The sequence below is a fragment of the Rhizopus microsporus genome (assembly GCF_002708625.1).
Source record: "Rhizopus microsporus ATCC 52813 unplaced genomic scaffold scaffold_20, whole genome shotgun sequence".
Classification (NCBI taxonomy): Eukaryota; Fungi; Mucoromycota; class Mucoromycetes; order Mucorales; family Rhizopodaceae; genus Rhizopus; species Rhizopus microsporus.
The window spans coordinates 1-14,845 of record NW_019671935.1 but is presented as its reverse complement, the minus strand read 5'-3'; the positions used below and the strand labels follow the sequence as shown (position 1 = coordinate 14,845).

Genomic DNA, 14,845 nt, shown 5'->3' with positions numbered 1-14,845 from the left:
CTCAGGATCAAGAAAGAGCAAGAGGTGCATGTGAGGCAAGCCTCGTTTTTGGTACTCAATGGTACGAACTAATCCCTTATATCGACCAAAGATATTCTTCCTTTTCAAATCGTTCAAAAAATGACGAACTTTCAAGTTGAACACTCTCGCTATCAAATCGGGTCTGTCAAAGGCAACTTGACCAGGGAGGAGCTCATTGGTAATTTCTGCCCACTTGGGATTGACCGTAAAGGTGATAAACAAAGATGGCTTCCCAAAATGACGGACGATGGCCATAGAATCATAATACAATTGGGCCATGAATCGAGGGCCGCCATGGAAGCTACTTGGTAAAATAAATCGACGTTCCAAATTAGCAGCGTTAATTTGGTCGCCTTCAGCAATAGCATCTGCTAATCCGTTATAAACATCAGCCCGAAGTCTATCTTGGTTGTGACGAATCCAGTCTAACTTGTAAAAATACTACGTGCTCACTCGGATTTAATAAACGATTGTTTAACCTTATAACCTCAGCTATTATCAATGTACTCATCCAATATATACGATATGCTGTTGACCTGATAAATCCATGTTTTCTTATAAACTTTTAACAAAGTCAGTCCTTGCTCATAATGCTATTGATCAATCGCTTTTTGACTGAATCAATATGCTTTTTAAAAGAGTCATGTACGACATTATATTGAATGAAATTACCTTTCGTGGCTCCATCGAAGTTGTTCATTTAAAGATTCATCACAGTCCCTTCAGGAACAACTTGTGGGAAGCCCATTCTGTTCTACTAACAAAGTAAAGCAGTCACACTAGTTTGCGTCATTTCCTCGTATTGGATCTCCGATGTAAGCGGGCAAGATGGGGACGTGCAAAGCAAGGGATTTTAATTTTTCGAAAAGACTTTTTTTTCTTGTCCTTTTACCTACAATAGACAATTACAAGAATGTTCTATCCCCGTGTCCTTTTATCCGCTGCTGCTAGATCCGCACAACGTCCTTTGATGACACGTATGGCTGCACCTGCTGTATTTTCTCGCCTCTATGCTTCTCTTCCCAAGGACACCATTGAATCTCGTATTCTTGAAATTCTCAGAGGCTTCGAGAAGGTTGATGCCAACAAGGTAAATGGTTATATATGTATTTTTGTATATCTCGATACTAACTTCTCATAAAATAGGTGACAGCTCAATCCAACTTTATCAAGGATCTCGGCTTAGACAGCTTAGACACCGTTGAAGTAGTGATGGCAATTGAAGAAGAATTCTCAGTCGAAATCCCAGACGCCGATGCTGATGCCATTCAAAGTGTTCAACAAGCTGTTGAATACATTTCCAAGCGTGAAGATGCTAACTAAATTGATTTTTTTAATTGATAATAAATAACCGCCACACAGATATACACGCACATGCGCACTCTGGGAATTATATGTTTAGTTCATAACGCGGATATGAAAAATAAGAGGTCTGTTATTATAGAAGGGGGGCAGGGGACTTTATTTCATTTATATGTATAAAAGAGAGAGAGAGCTAAAAAGATGAATAAGTCAAATCGTCTTCAGAAGACTACAAACATGTGTATAAGTTAATCAATTCACATAATTCAAATTATAGGGGAACCTACATCATCATCAAACGTTCTATTTATTATTGTTAGTAGGCGTATTTTATATAAATAAAAACACTTACGATTCTCCTAGTAAGCTCTGAAGGTCTTTTATCTGACTCTTCAAGTCATTCTTTACACTAATTAAATGTCTAATATGATCCACAGCTGTATATATATATATAAAAGTATATGTATCGAGTTAGATAGGGTGGATTACAAGTATATAGGCTTACATTTTTGTAAGATGAATGCCTCTGATCTATTGCCTTGGGTGAGTGAAGGCACTATGTCAATTAATTGATCAAATCCTAATTTAATATTCTGTCTACGCTTCTTCTCGGATGCAATATGATTTGCCTTCTTTTCTGCATCTGTTAATAGTTCATGAGGTGCTTTACGTGGTTTACGTTCCTTTTTAGGGGTGGGTGATGACTCTTCTAGTTTGATCTCTGTATTATCCAGACTCCTTTTCTTATTATTATTACTACTACTATTATTGGGTTGTACTATAGATAATGATGATGATGATGTTGGCTGTATGTATTTATTATCCTCTTCTGTATCCTCTATATATGAAATATTAATATCTCTTTCTTCTCTCTCTTTTCTTTTATGCCTTACCAGGTATCAATAAAGCATTTATAAACTTGGGTTGTTCTTGTTGTATTATTGACATCAGAAGACAGAGAGAAATAAAGAAATAAAGAAAGAGAAAGAGAGAAGCGGATAAAAGAGGAAGGGAGAGTGGGAACTCCAATTGGGTTCAAACTTAAAATCACGTGAAAGCACGCTTTTAAGCCAAAAAAAAAAAATACAAAGGGGTGTATTTATGAGTTCTTTATTAGCTATACTCTTAGTTGTCAATTCAACTAGAGGTCATCACTACTTATTCAGCTATCCTACAAACCCTAAACGACCTTCCTCATTTCACCAGCAACGTTTTGAGTCTGAGGATCACTTTTATGGCTCATCCGTCAGTTGTCTTACAAATAATGATGACAAAAGACAATCAATTGAAGCTGATCCAGATCCTTTTGCAGGACGTGACACCATATTCAACATTGACGTTTCATTTCTAGCAGACGCCTTAGCTCCCAAATTCCCTCTGTGTGATCGCAAATTTCAACTTTGTATTGACGATCTTACCTTTGTAGGACACCCTGTCAGTTTGACATCACCACAAAATGAACCACGAGAACACGAAGAAACACCATCAGCTCATGTATCTCCTAAGTCACCTTTAACTCCAAATACGACCCCTTCACCTCATGATCAACAAGAAGAGAATGACGCTCAGAGTATCGTCAATGAATCCTCTTATAGCGAAACTGAAAGTGATCATGGTAGCACTGACGGAGACGATAGGAGCAATAAAGACAATGATGACATTCATGACGAAAGCTCTCTATCTGATGGCTCACCTGGATCAATTCACATGACTTTATTCCACGTTGTCTTTGTCTTGTCACCACCTGATCTTGAATTGAACGCACAAGTAGAGACGCTTTACAAACATGTCATCTTGAAATACTCTTCTGCATTAAGGTACGAACAGTTACGGTGTGGTTATGTGCAAGAAGAAATAGAAAAAGTTTTAGCTTTGAAAGAAGAGGCTTATAATAAAAGCACACCTTATAATCAAGTGATGAGTGAGATACTACAGAAATCATCACTCGCGAGAGACATCCGACAGATCTACACAGCCATCTCTTCAAATGCTGCAGCACACGTTATCATTAACGACTTTATTGATTTATCCTTGCAAATACCTATACTTGGAACAAAGAAAGCGACATCAAGGAACTCATTGGAGGATAGTTTTGTTTCTCCTATAGCCTCTTCTCTGATGGACATTTACTCTGTCACAGGTTATGAGTATGATAATTACCCGATTCTCTGCCCTTATCATACCCTGCTACTCCTGGAAGATCCTGAGGAAGTTCTCAAGAATATGCCGCTAGACGCAAGTCCAACTTTAGTGCAACTAGTACAAATACTGACACCTACTCAAAGGTAAGTCTGTAAGTATTGAAACGAAACAGGCAAGTTAGAAGCCTTTTACTATAGTCTACAAGAGTTACATCTTCTTCTCGACTGTTCGTTAGCCCAAATATATCGTCTTGCAGCCCATTTGATCTATTGGCGGAAGGCAAAGTTGATCAACACCATAAGCACAAGAAACGTTTATGTCGTATCACCCACTGCAAAGTTAGAAGAGTATAGTAATAACAATAATGCTCGTAGCACTTGATTAACATACACATTGTAGTATGGCAGCTTTAGAAGCCGATTTTAGACAGCATATACCGAACCTAAGCCTGCCGATCCTATTGTCCAAGCTTCAACATACTCAGCAATACTACCAAGTATATCGGATTAAAGAGCTCAAGAATCAATATCTAGAAGCGATTACCTGGCTTATTCGAAAAGATTTGGTCGTTCAGGTGCACATGTACCTTGTCTTGATTCAGAACGGCGCACCTCAGCCACAGATCGATGAAAATAATACAGAAGACGTGATGCCATCGAGTCCAAACAATGGTGAAAGGCTAAAAAGAATAACAGCAAATCATGAAAGAGTACCCAAGGAAGTGGCTGATTTATTTGAACGATTAAAACCATATATGAAAGGACATAATCATATTGATGAGATTGTCTACAGAGAAGGCATATCTCGGCGGCAGTTAGGTTTAGTCTTGAAATATTACCGAGACAGGATACTCATTGTATATCACTATTAATTTCCCCTCCTTTCTCTCTTTCTCTCCCTCTCTTTCCTTCTCCCTTGTTTCTTACTTTATTTATACATTTCAATAAATACGCAATTTATTACGACAAACAGGTGTAGAAGAGGCCGTTGTAGGTGCAGCCACTTTGGATGAGGCTGGATGCCAAGCTGAAGGGTGTAGAAAGTGAGATGGAGGAGGCATGGTTAGATGACCAGATGAAGAAAGAAGCATGGGAGGTGGTATGTTCAAATCGAGGCCTTCTGCCCAAAAGTCCTTGTGGTTTTGCCAGTGTATGAGAAACCCATGAGGGGGAGGTAAGGCAGATAAAGATAGGATGATGTAGGCGAATCCAAACGTAAACACAAGGATTGCAACAATGATATTAAAGACGATTTCGCACATGATAAGGCAACCAAGACTAAAATCAATAGGTATGAGAATTATCTTTAATTCCTTGGTTATACTTACAATAACATGATCAGACCTTTCCCTCTATGAAGCGATAAGAAACCAAAGTAAAGCTGTATATACGGAGTAGGTGCAATAATTTCATAGACTACAAGGAGTAAACAAATAAGACTTTTTGCTATATAAGTAGTGAAAGAAAGAATAGAGAGAGTAAACCATTTACATGCAGTAAATCGATTGAACGATATCTGCTAATGACCCACCACTTGCTTTCAATATGGATCCTGACAAGACCATGATGTAAAGTGCAATGTTGGCAACATTTAATAAAAGATAGGCCAAGTTTTCAAATTTTGCTCGAGATATTCGTTTCATTAAGAAAAGGTGTTTATTATATTCTCACTTTTGAATGGTAAAAGTAACTAGTGTTAATATAAATGATTTGGCATTTAAATTATGCCGTTTCTTCTTATTAAAAGAAATATGAGTTACGATTACGTTTTCTAATAGTTCCATAATTCAAGCTGAGACTCCTAGATATCTCTTGATGAACAGGTGAAGAAGGAGGTGAAGGTAAGGTGGTATCATCCTTATGTTCTTGTTCTGCTAATAAAGATTTCAAAATTGTTTTACTTTCTTCCCATTGTGTAGACAATTTAACCAAGATATCATCCACACTGGCAAAGCGTGTATTGACTCTATTCAAACTTTGGACTGTACCTAAGAACAAAGACAATAAGAAAACATAGTATAAACACAATTTATGTATACCTCTTCCATAAGACAAGTATTTCATATCTTGTCTGCAGGCAAACAGTTTAGATTGACATTCTTCCATATATCTTTCTATGGCAGCCACTTTTTGTATTAAGTCAACAGCCTTGTTCTCTGAAGGGGATATGTCTGTCATTGGTGATGACGGTGACAAAGTATAGTTTAAGGACGATAGCTTTGAACCTTTTGAGCCTTTTATAAAAAAGGACTTTAGTTTTCTCATTATTTGTAATTCCTTTTTTTTTTCTTTACCTATCATGACAGTAAGAGGTTCGGAAGAAACGACTTGTGTCAATTGTTTATTAAACTTTTGGTACTCGAGGACAAGTTGATGATTGACTTGAATAGCCCGTTTCCAATTTTTACCATAATGAGCTGCTTGATTATTAGACATGACATCTAGTGCCAACAGATGCAAAAAATAGTCTCGGCGCTTTGAGCGAATAGAAGTAATCAACAAGTCTACATCTTGTAACTTGTCCATGTACATGTCCCGAAGTCTACATAAATTTTGAGAATCCGTCAATGGCTTCAGCTGATTGATCAGTTGGGTATAAGTCTCAAGATGTGGTTTGATAATAGAGATAAATTGTTGTGTATTGGTTGGTAGATTGGCTAAGGCCGTATCGCTCTTTTGAGACAATGAAATAATTTCATGCATAGAATCAAGAGCAGATACATGTATATTTCTAACCTGTACATGTTTCTGTAATACTTGTTATATTCATATTCAGTAAAATCTATGAAACACCTACATTGTGTCTATATATAAAATAGCAAGTAAATAGGTAACTGATCAATAGTCCATAGATAAATGTATCATGACAATAGTAATAACACGTAGCAAGGAGTGTTACACTGTAGAGAAGGCTGGTGGTCAAAATAAATAAATGACCGATGCCCTCGGTTGTTTGTGGGGCATTCTCGAGCATTTGCTGTTGCTGTTGTTGTTGATTTAGTTCATTAAATACGGATGAAGTAACAATCAAATACTTGAATTGTTCTTCAAATATAGATTGTTCTTTAGGAGATAAAGAAGTCGAAAAAAGTACCTAAATGATATGTAAGCTATTGATTTTCCTTAAAGCAAAAAAAAATACCTTAATAGTACGAGTCCAATGATAGAGGATAGACCATGGAAGGATTAAGAGTCTAAGTAGCATGGATCTTTTTGTTAAAAGAAAGACAAAGAGTAGAAATAAACCGGCATTTGAAGGAGACAAGAGATTTAAAATGTCTTGTTTCATATTTTAAGGAAAAAAGAAAAAAAAAATGAGAAGCAAAATCAGATGTTTATGTATTTTATTATTTTGCATTGAGCTGTGCAAGCAGTGAATCCAGTTCTTGTGCAACAATATGATTTGTACATTTTGCCCGAACTTGTCTATTTTGATATAAGCATGTTTGTATTTACTTGAATCTTTATTTTACCTTAATCCTTCCACGTCTTTATTCAAAAATGCTTGTTCACCTGCTTCCTTAAAGGCTCCTATTTTGATAAACAGCATAGGTCTTGCAGGTGGATCACACTTTAAGATGTATTTTGATGCCTCCTGATACTGTTTAGCTTTTATACATTCTTCTACAAATGGCTATTTTACGCGCGATTAGATGCTTTATAGATAATGATCAGATTTAACTACCTCATATCCAATAGGCGACTTTCTACTCTTTGCGAGCTTTTCCAAGTTATCCCAATCCCTGACTTCAACAAGAGCCCGGAGCTTGACCCACCAAAACCTATCGGGGAATGTTAATGTTCCGAATGACATGTCGGAGGACAAACCTTTTATCTGGTACTTTGAAGTCAGTCTTGATCTTGCTCGCCTTATTATGTTGACCAAGTGTCGTGCATTTATAGATTGTTTCACTCACTGATAACCCCGCAAAGGACTGTTGGGTATCCTTCTCAAGTGTTAGCTGGTATTGAAGTAGCTTGATAGCTTCATCTGTAGCCTATAACACATCTATGTCATTATTTTGTTTTTATGCATGTATTTCTACCTTGGCTTCAAATGTTTGTTCTCGCTGTTCGCTATAAGCCTTGGCCGCTATCTTGAGCTTTTTTATACGCTCCAAAACATCCTAGTCGTATATTATGATCACAGCTATACACGATCAATTATATATTCTTACAGAATCATTAAAGCCTTCAAGCAACATAAAATTAGCACTGTCTAGTCTTCTGTCATCCTGATAGTAAAAGTCCTTCAAAAGTTCAGTATCTTGTTCCTTGCAGTAAACTTCCAATAGATTACACGCCATCGGCTTATTATTGATCACACGGAAGAATTCTCCAAGTGGTAATTTACGCTTCAAGTGAAATATGACCAAATAAACTAAATCAGTATCTCCACTCTCTATTGCTTTGATCAAAGCCGTTTCGTCTTCCTGCATCGAAAGTAACAAAGGAACCTGATCTGCTGCCCTGGGTTCATAATCCAATAGTCTTGTCGCTAATCGAGTTTGACCAGCATCATGCGCAGTCTTTGCAATCTCGGCATAAGAAAGGCCCGGCTTCTTGGTTAATTTATCTACAATCGCTCTACAGATAGATTCTTCATCTTCTGTGGATGACTTGATTTTTTCACAGGCCCAGTGGATAAGGATTTTATCTGTTCGTGTCTTAAGATATTCGGCGATACGAACAGCCAGTAAATGATGGTTACGATTAACTAGGCGATCAATCAACACTTCGGGCCCTTGACGTTTATACCTATTATTGATTAATCAAGTGGTAGAGGGGAGCTTTTTTCTTAATTTTATTTACATACTGGGTATAAGTCAGAGGTATGCCAATATCATAGTATCTCACTGCATTCAGCACACGGATGGTTTGAGCCATATCGACAAAGTTGTTTGCATTATAATTTTCCAAAAAGCATTTACCAAACGAAGCTGCTTTCAGTAGCGTACGTTGATAATAGTGCTGGAATTCAAAGCCTGCTGCTTCAATGCAGCTATCAACAGCATCGACTAGCTCTGTCCTGATGGTACGGATATTTTCATCTGCTTTGGGACTTTTACGCTAATTTTGAAGTTAGATCTGTTATTTGCTATATACACTTTACCTCATAATGATCCAATGCGTCATATAACATGGCGGGTGGATCAGTTGAGCCAATCTTGAAGATTTTTTCAGTAGAATCTAGATGAACATGAGTTACAGTCCCTTGTTTCTTTTGTTTATGCTTGCTTACCTGGTACTTTTTGTAATAGCTCACACTTGTCATTACTCATGATTCGAACACCATCAATTTCAGATACGAGATAGATGGGGTCCTCATAAGAGTACTTTATCCAATCACCATAAGGCCCTACGATCAAAACGATGTGGTCCCAGTAAAGGACGACGGCGTCTGTGCCACACCAGACGAGCTGTTGAGGAGGAATCCTTGATTTCGTAGAATATTCGGACATATTCTTTTGAAAATCAGTCGATACAACCCATAGCTTACCATCTGCAGTAAACAAGGCAAGGAACTTTCCGTTTGGAGACACAGCCATTTTGGTAAAGGGGCCTTGTGTCAGATGCTCGTCTGTAGCCTCGTTACTGTCCACCACGAGGATGGTTGAACCTGTCGCGATCAAGACTTCTACGTGTCTGCTTAGCGTAAACTGAGGGGGTACAATCGTCCAACTGTGAGGGGGTTCGTCCAGTCGAATGTCTGCAAGAGGCTTTGGCTGTGGTTCAAGAAAGTTGGTGACAGAGATAAGTTGATATTTGCTGGTCATCGCGACAAGTCCACCTCCCCAAATTTGACAATCAATGATACCATCATCTTTTGCTTCCTAATAAATAAACATATCCTGCGTCAGTCATTAATGGCCCTAGAGAGACTTTTAAAGCGTACCTTTCCTAGAGAAAATTGGCTAAACTGACCATGGAACGTATATAGCCTGACTGAACCATCTTCTGTGACAACAACGAGTTGCTCTTGTTCTGTCCATCCTAAACCAACAATCTTTCCTTTATCCCACTTTTTCCCGTGGATAATCGCACGTTAGTTGAAGGTCATGTTGAAGAGGCTTATATTACCTGAATTTGTTCGATGAGTTTGCCTGCACTAGTATACATATATATCGTAGGTTTTATAGGCTGCTGCTTCTGCAACAATAACACCTTTCGATCATCCCTTATCATTGCTATATACTTTATGTTATGAACCAATACAGAAAACTCTCATCGAAAATTACCAATAGGCCCACCATATTGGGCTCCTGCAATCATAAACTTTGATAGGTCAGACTGATTCCAAGATAAAGAATATATCTCTTGTTTCCTAAAATACTTATAAATACTGAGAGCGGTTTGCATATGATTGTCTTTTATACTTGCTTATAAAAGCGATCCTATATGACCTTGATAAGTAAAGAAGTGGGACAATTCGAAAGAATATTTCTTACATGTAATTCAGTCCAATCAGCTGTTGGATTTGTAACCATTTGTTAATGTTAAAGTGGAAGAGAAAGAGCAATAGGAAGGTTGAAACAAATTGTGCAAGCGTGAATATAAAGTCCGCGAATCAGCCCTTGTGGGAGAGGACATAAAGTAATTGATCTAAGGTAAACCTCAATCTCTTTTTCTCTTTCTCTTTATTTCTCCTCTTTATCCATTAAACTATTGACGTTGTCTTTCTTTTGGTTCACTGAGAACAAGTGTTTTATGTGCAGGATTTAAAGATAATTTTTTAATCACCCTTTTTTCTGTTACCTTTTTGAAAATGTATGTTTGCTGTTTAACTTTTTTTTTTTTTTTGGCTATCAATAAGTCTATGTTTAAGTCAGTACTTTGTGTATTGCAGTGTCACTTTGGCATTGTGTATTTTATGGTGACTGCTTGGATTCAAATGCACTTTGATTTTTTTTTTGTCGCGTTTAAATTTTTTCAAAGAGCTCTTTTTTCTTTTTTTCTTTCTTTCTTTTTTTCCAGCTTTCAATCATGGAGACAAGTTGTTTAGAAAAATCTTTTAATGCGATCGAGGAAGCATCAGTGACCTTGGAAAGTAGAAGCATCATTGACCGCCAATTTCCAGACTTGACTCAGACATTTTCAAGTACAACAAAAAAACAACTTACAAAGCTATAAATATTTATCTTTTCTTTGTAGATCACTTTGTATATGAAAAAACAACAGACACAAAAGTGAAGCCTACTGCATTAAAGAACAGTGTGAACATGCCTATTATAGGCATTGAGGGAATCAACCAATGTAAGTTAATTATCATTTCTTATGAAGTAACCTCATTTTGCTTGCTTTTAGTAAAACCAGATAGTCCCTCTGGTATTGCACCTAAAATCAACAAGGCTTATTTTGCAGTTGGAAAATGTCTTTATCTGTGGGACTATGTTAATAGGTAATACACATATATAACATGCATTTGCATATACACGTAAAGGACTCACATTTGTTAAATCAGTAACAATATAAGTATCTATGAAGAAGAGGATGATATTATCGGTATTGGGTTTGCGCCACCCAAGCCGGATGTATTTAATAGCGAGAAGATATGTCAACTATTGATTGTCTCCACTCTGTCTTTTGTTAAAATCATTGCTATTAGTGAACACCCTACTGATGGGGTACGATTCCACAAGACTGATATGTACACTAGCACATCTGGAGTTAATATGAAAACAATTCTTGGCACAAATAACGGACGTATATTCATGCTAGGAAATGATGGAAATGTTTGGGAACTAGACTATAGAGTAAGCTACCAAGGTGTTAAAAACAAATCCATTAATTATACTACATAGCAAAGTGAAGGATGGTTTACTGGTAAATGCTCAAAGAGGCTACACTCTCCAGGCTTATTTTCCGCTTTATTTCTATCCATGAACGATCCTGTTATTCAACTTACTGTTGATGAGACTGGAAGAATTCTATATCAACTAACAGCGCATTCCCATATCATTATTACCTATCTGGGCAAAAGTGGACAAGGTTATCAACCAATAATCACCTATACCAAATCACAAGAAACTGCAAGGCTAATGTGCCCTAGCCTGTCTTCTCTTGACAATTTCAGAATCGCTTCAATTCATCCAGTATCTCCTTATGAATCCAGAGCATATCAACTTGTTGCCGTCACGTCATCTGGTCATCGTTTATACTACAGTTATCATAAACAAGGAAGCAATCTAAAGACTGAGGGTATTCCAAGTGATCTTACTCTCATACACGTACGCTCTCCTCCAAGCATGATTCCAGGACAAATTTCAAAGGCCCTTTACAAGGATGGTGTCATGACACTTGTATACAACAACGAGCAAAAACAATCTATCTTTACGATTTCTCCTGATTTGGGCAAATTAACAAAAAGTACTGCAGTCGGTCGACCTGAACTTGTTGAATTTGTTGATGAAACGACTGTTCCAGGAAGTATTATTGCTATTGCTGAATCACACTGCGCCGAATATCAATTGAATGAACTATCTGCTCACTATACTGCTCCAACTAGACAATTACTCGTTTTGACAACGTGTGGATTATGTGTGTTGGCAAAGCAAAGGCCTATTGACATGTTATTTGGACTTGTTTCAGGAACCTATGAGGATGCAGCTATGCGAATCAATCATTTTAGAGAATTTTTGACCCACTTTGGATACTCCAATTCTTGTGCTATGTCGCTTGGCCTTGTTACTTCCTATAATAGTAACTTATACAAAACAAACTCATCTGCGTCTGCTACTTCACAAATAATTACGACTGTTACTGCTCTTTTACAAGAACTTAGTGGTATTCCTTCAGATCTGTCTTTGCATGAACAACAGTATACTAGTCGGCATGATGGTCTGGCTCTATTCTTGTATCGCACCATTCGTTCTGTTTGGGATAAACCATTCTTTAGTGAAGTATTTATTGATGGCAAACTCGCATATGTAAATGCAACCAAAAAAACAGATCTGTTGGATATTCAGACTATACTAAGGAATCTTATTGTATTTATGCAAAGGTACAAGCATGTTTATTTCTATATTTCTTCATCTAATGGTTATTTTTTAGCTACCCGACATTGTTTCCAAAAGCTAATGTCAACGCAGAAGAAAAGTCCATAAAGAATATGTATGAGCTTGCGGTTTATGTTGCCGAGGCGATTGCTTTCTTCGTTTATTTGATTGATACTGGTGATATTGCATTTATCACACAAAACTTGAAAGCAGAATTTAAAGAACATCTGAAGACAGTTAGCTTAAGACAGCTACTTACAACAAGCGGACGACCTCTTGTTCGTGAATTAACGGGATCGCTTATTGAATGCACGTTCAGAAGACAAAACTATGATACAGAATATGTTATAAGCATTCTTCAACAAAACTGTGGTACTTTCTGCGACGCAAGTGTGGTTCTTCTTCATCGTGCAACATACGACATTTATTCTGCTCGATCCGCTCCTAGTAGTCAAACCAAAGCTATATTGAATAACGCACTGAACATATTACAAAGAATCGCAGGACAAATTCCTGCTTCAAGCTTAGCCGAGATATCTAAAGAGTTTGCATCTCAAAATTATTCAGTATATGGTATCAATATAGCATTGACATGTGCTAAAGCACGCGATCCCAACAATGCAACAAATGGGCTTTTGAAAACTGGATATACTCCGAACGAGGCTACGGCAGAACTATTCAAAGCCAAACAGCCTTTTTACGACGTTGTATTTGATTTACTCCTGGATGTCACTAATCGAGTTCCAGATTGTACTTTTAATGACTTAAAAAAAAATGCTTATGCAGCTGCCTTCAATTCTCAGGATATTGCGTTTCACTACTACATCTACGAAAAGTTTATGAATAATGGTATTGATGGAGAGCTCATTAAGGTATCTGTACATAAAATCATGTCAAGTGCTATTTACTAACTTTGAAATATATTTCAGACATCACCAGCTTATCTTGAAGAATTTTTGAGCAGACAACCCTACTCGTATAAACGCCTCAGACTTCTTGCCAAATATTACAAAGAACACGAAGAGTTTGAAAAAGCTGCCAATGTATATATTCAATTGGCACAATCACAGTAAATACGTTTAATAGTAACCTCTTGCTGGTTTTGCTAACAAAACTGAATAGGGAAGTGACCAATGAAGAGCGTTCTCAATACCTGGCAAATGCTTCTATTTGCGCGAGAAGTGTTACTGCCCCTGCAAAGCAGTACGAAAAATATCATTTATTACAAACAGTAAATCAGTTAGATCCTACACAAAACCAATAAATACCTCCATTACATTTTTTACACAATTCAAATATTCTTGTGATGTTTACATACTTTTATGTTAATGCAGTAAAGGGTCAATAGCTAACAATTACTATTGATGAACACCATAAGCACGAGAGATGTTGGCACTAAACTCTGTTCCTGAAACTGGGAGCCTCTGAAGATGATCTTTCTCATTCTTTTTTGAATCTCGTTAAGGTCGCAATTGAATCTCACAATTATGCTGACAAAATCTATTTAAGAAATGAAGTTCGTGATGCTCTTATTGAGCACGGTGAAATGCACATCGTTTTCAGCACGAAGAATTCTAATGCCTTTGCAATCCGCCTAATTTGCAAACATGCTGGTATATACCGTAAGACAAGAAGAAATCACTACTATTCTGTCGTGAGCTCCACTGTCAGAATTTAAAGTATACTTCGGGAGATTCTTGACGCACTTCCAGATCTCAAAATAGTGACATTGCATTTTTTTTTTTTTTGAACTCTTATTCTCGAAATAAGTGATGTTGCATTCTCTTGGAAGAGTGTGTGCTTTCTATTTCTGCTGCATGATCCCGTAACTTTTTATGCTGATTCCATTAGTATAGAAATTATCACGAACGCGATGATCATTGTAGGCGTAAACCACTGACAACATGTTAAATCAATTAAGGAAGTGTTATGTGTATTCAGACGCTTCAAAACCCCATTTTTTGTGAAATAAGGTGGTATAAAACCGTTGTCAAACAGCTATACATTTACTATTTTATATTAAGTCCAATTAAGCAAGTAGTGGCTCATAGGAGTAAGATATAAGAATATCAAGTGTGTCTATTTATTGTAAAATTGTTAATATATGCAGTTGCAGTTATAAATTAAAAAACGATGGAATAATCTCTAGCGCAGAGAGTCGGATTTCTTTTGACGAGTGCTTTGTGATATGGGTTTAGAATTGGGATGGGGAATTTTACTGGCCTCCCAGTCTTTGTTCGAGCAGTTTCTATCAAATAGAAATGATTGTGATCCAGTAAAATATTAATGACTGACGTGTTTGATGAGATAATCATTATAATAACTCGAGTATAATCTTACAGTAGAGCATACATTCTACTTTACATTCCTCTATCGCATCTGATA

General features: G+C 37.0%; 7 protein-coding genes across 7 annotated transcripts; 3 read left to right on the top strand and 4 right to left on the bottom strand.

The window, feature by feature from the left end:
* Window positions 1–934: 934 nt before the first annotated feature.
* Window positions 935–1,344, top strand: RHIMIDRAFT_247307 (putative acyl carrier protein; the record flags this gene model as incomplete). Its single annotated transcript, XM_023610400.1, has 2 exons — window positions 935–1,111; window positions 1,168–1,344. 2 exons carry the CDS (start codon window positions 935–937, stop codon window positions 1,342–1,344), a joined length of 354 nt encoding a protein of 117 aa, XP_023462569.1.
* Window positions 1,345–1,516: 172 nt separating this feature from the next.
* On the bottom strand, window positions 1,517–2,271 carry RHIMIDRAFT_247306 (uncharacterized protein; the record flags this gene model as incomplete). Its single annotated transcript, XM_023610399.1, has 5 exons — window positions 1,517–1,552; window positions 1,611–1,626; window positions 1,676–1,760; window positions 1,829–2,161; window positions 2,217–2,271. The coding sequence occupies 5 exons, from the start codon at window positions 2,269–2,271 to the stop codon at window positions 1,517–1,519; spliced, it is 525 nt and encodes a 174-aa protein (XP_023462568.1).
* A 153-nt stretch (window positions 2,272–2,424) lies between these two features.
* On the top strand, window positions 2,425–4,719 carry RHIMIDRAFT_294704 (UPF0171-domain-containing protein; the record flags this gene model as incomplete). The annotated part of the gene is made up of 3 exons (XM_023614114.1): window positions 2,425–3,608; window positions 3,663–3,812; window positions 3,865–4,719. The coding sequence occupies 3 exons, from the start codon at window positions 2,425–2,427 to the stop codon at window positions 4,334–4,336; spliced, it is 1,806 nt and encodes a 601-aa protein (XP_023462567.1). The 3' UTR covers window positions 4,337–4,719.
* Window positions 4,406–5,107, bottom strand: RHIMIDRAFT_241078 (uncharacterized protein; the record flags this gene model as incomplete). Its single annotated transcript, XM_023609505.1, has 3 exons — window positions 4,406–4,787; window positions 4,856–4,903; window positions 4,956–5,107. The coding sequence occupies 3 exons, from the start codon at window positions 5,105–5,107 to the stop codon at window positions 4,406–4,408; spliced, it is 582 nt and encodes a 193-aa protein (XP_023462566.1).
* On the bottom strand, window positions 4,956–6,793 carry RHIMIDRAFT_294703 (uncharacterized protein). Its single transcript, XM_023614113.1, has 5 exons — window positions 6,607–6,793; window positions 6,262–6,558; window positions 5,759–6,212; window positions 5,504–5,698; window positions 4,956–5,452 (listed from the first exon to the last, which is right to left on the bottom strand). Exons 1-5 carry the CDS (start codon window positions 6,751–6,753, stop codon window positions 5,205–5,207), a joined length of 1,341 nt encoding a protein of 446 aa, XP_023462565.1. The 5' UTR covers window positions 6,754–6,793; the 3' UTR covers window positions 4,956–5,204.
* RHIMIDRAFT_267040 (vacuolar protein sorting vps16) lies at window positions 6,782–10,212 on the bottom strand. Its single transcript, XM_023611961.1, has 14 exons — window positions 9,914–10,212; window positions 9,846–9,859; window positions 9,704–9,789; window positions 9,546–9,652; window positions 9,361–9,486; window positions 8,707–9,298; window positions 8,578–8,654; window positions 8,281–8,534; window positions 7,643–8,222; window positions 7,511–7,591; window positions 7,293–7,462; window positions 7,150–7,246; window positions 6,938–7,098; window positions 6,782–6,890 (listed from the first exon to the last, which is right to left on the bottom strand). The coding sequence occupies exons 1-14, from the start codon at window positions 9,950–9,952 to the stop codon at window positions 6,812–6,814; spliced, it is 2,463 nt and encodes an 820-aa protein (XP_023462564.1). The 5' UTR covers window positions 9,953–10,212; the 3' UTR covers window positions 6,782–6,811.
* A 219-nt stretch (window positions 10,213–10,431) lies between these two features.
* RHIMIDRAFT_267038 (uncharacterized protein) lies at window positions 10,432–13,819 on the top strand. The gene is made up of 8 exons (XM_023611960.1): window positions 10,432–10,563; window positions 10,617–10,718; window positions 10,770–10,863; window positions 10,927–11,218; window positions 11,267–12,465; window positions 12,516–13,332; window positions 13,390–13,529; window positions 13,583–13,819. Exons 1-8 carry the CDS (start codon window positions 10,449–10,451, stop codon window positions 13,722–13,724), a joined length of 2,901 nt encoding a protein of 966 aa, XP_023462563.1. The 5' UTR covers window positions 10,432–10,448; the 3' UTR covers window positions 13,725–13,819.
* Window positions 13,820–14,845: the final 1,026 nt, after the last annotated feature.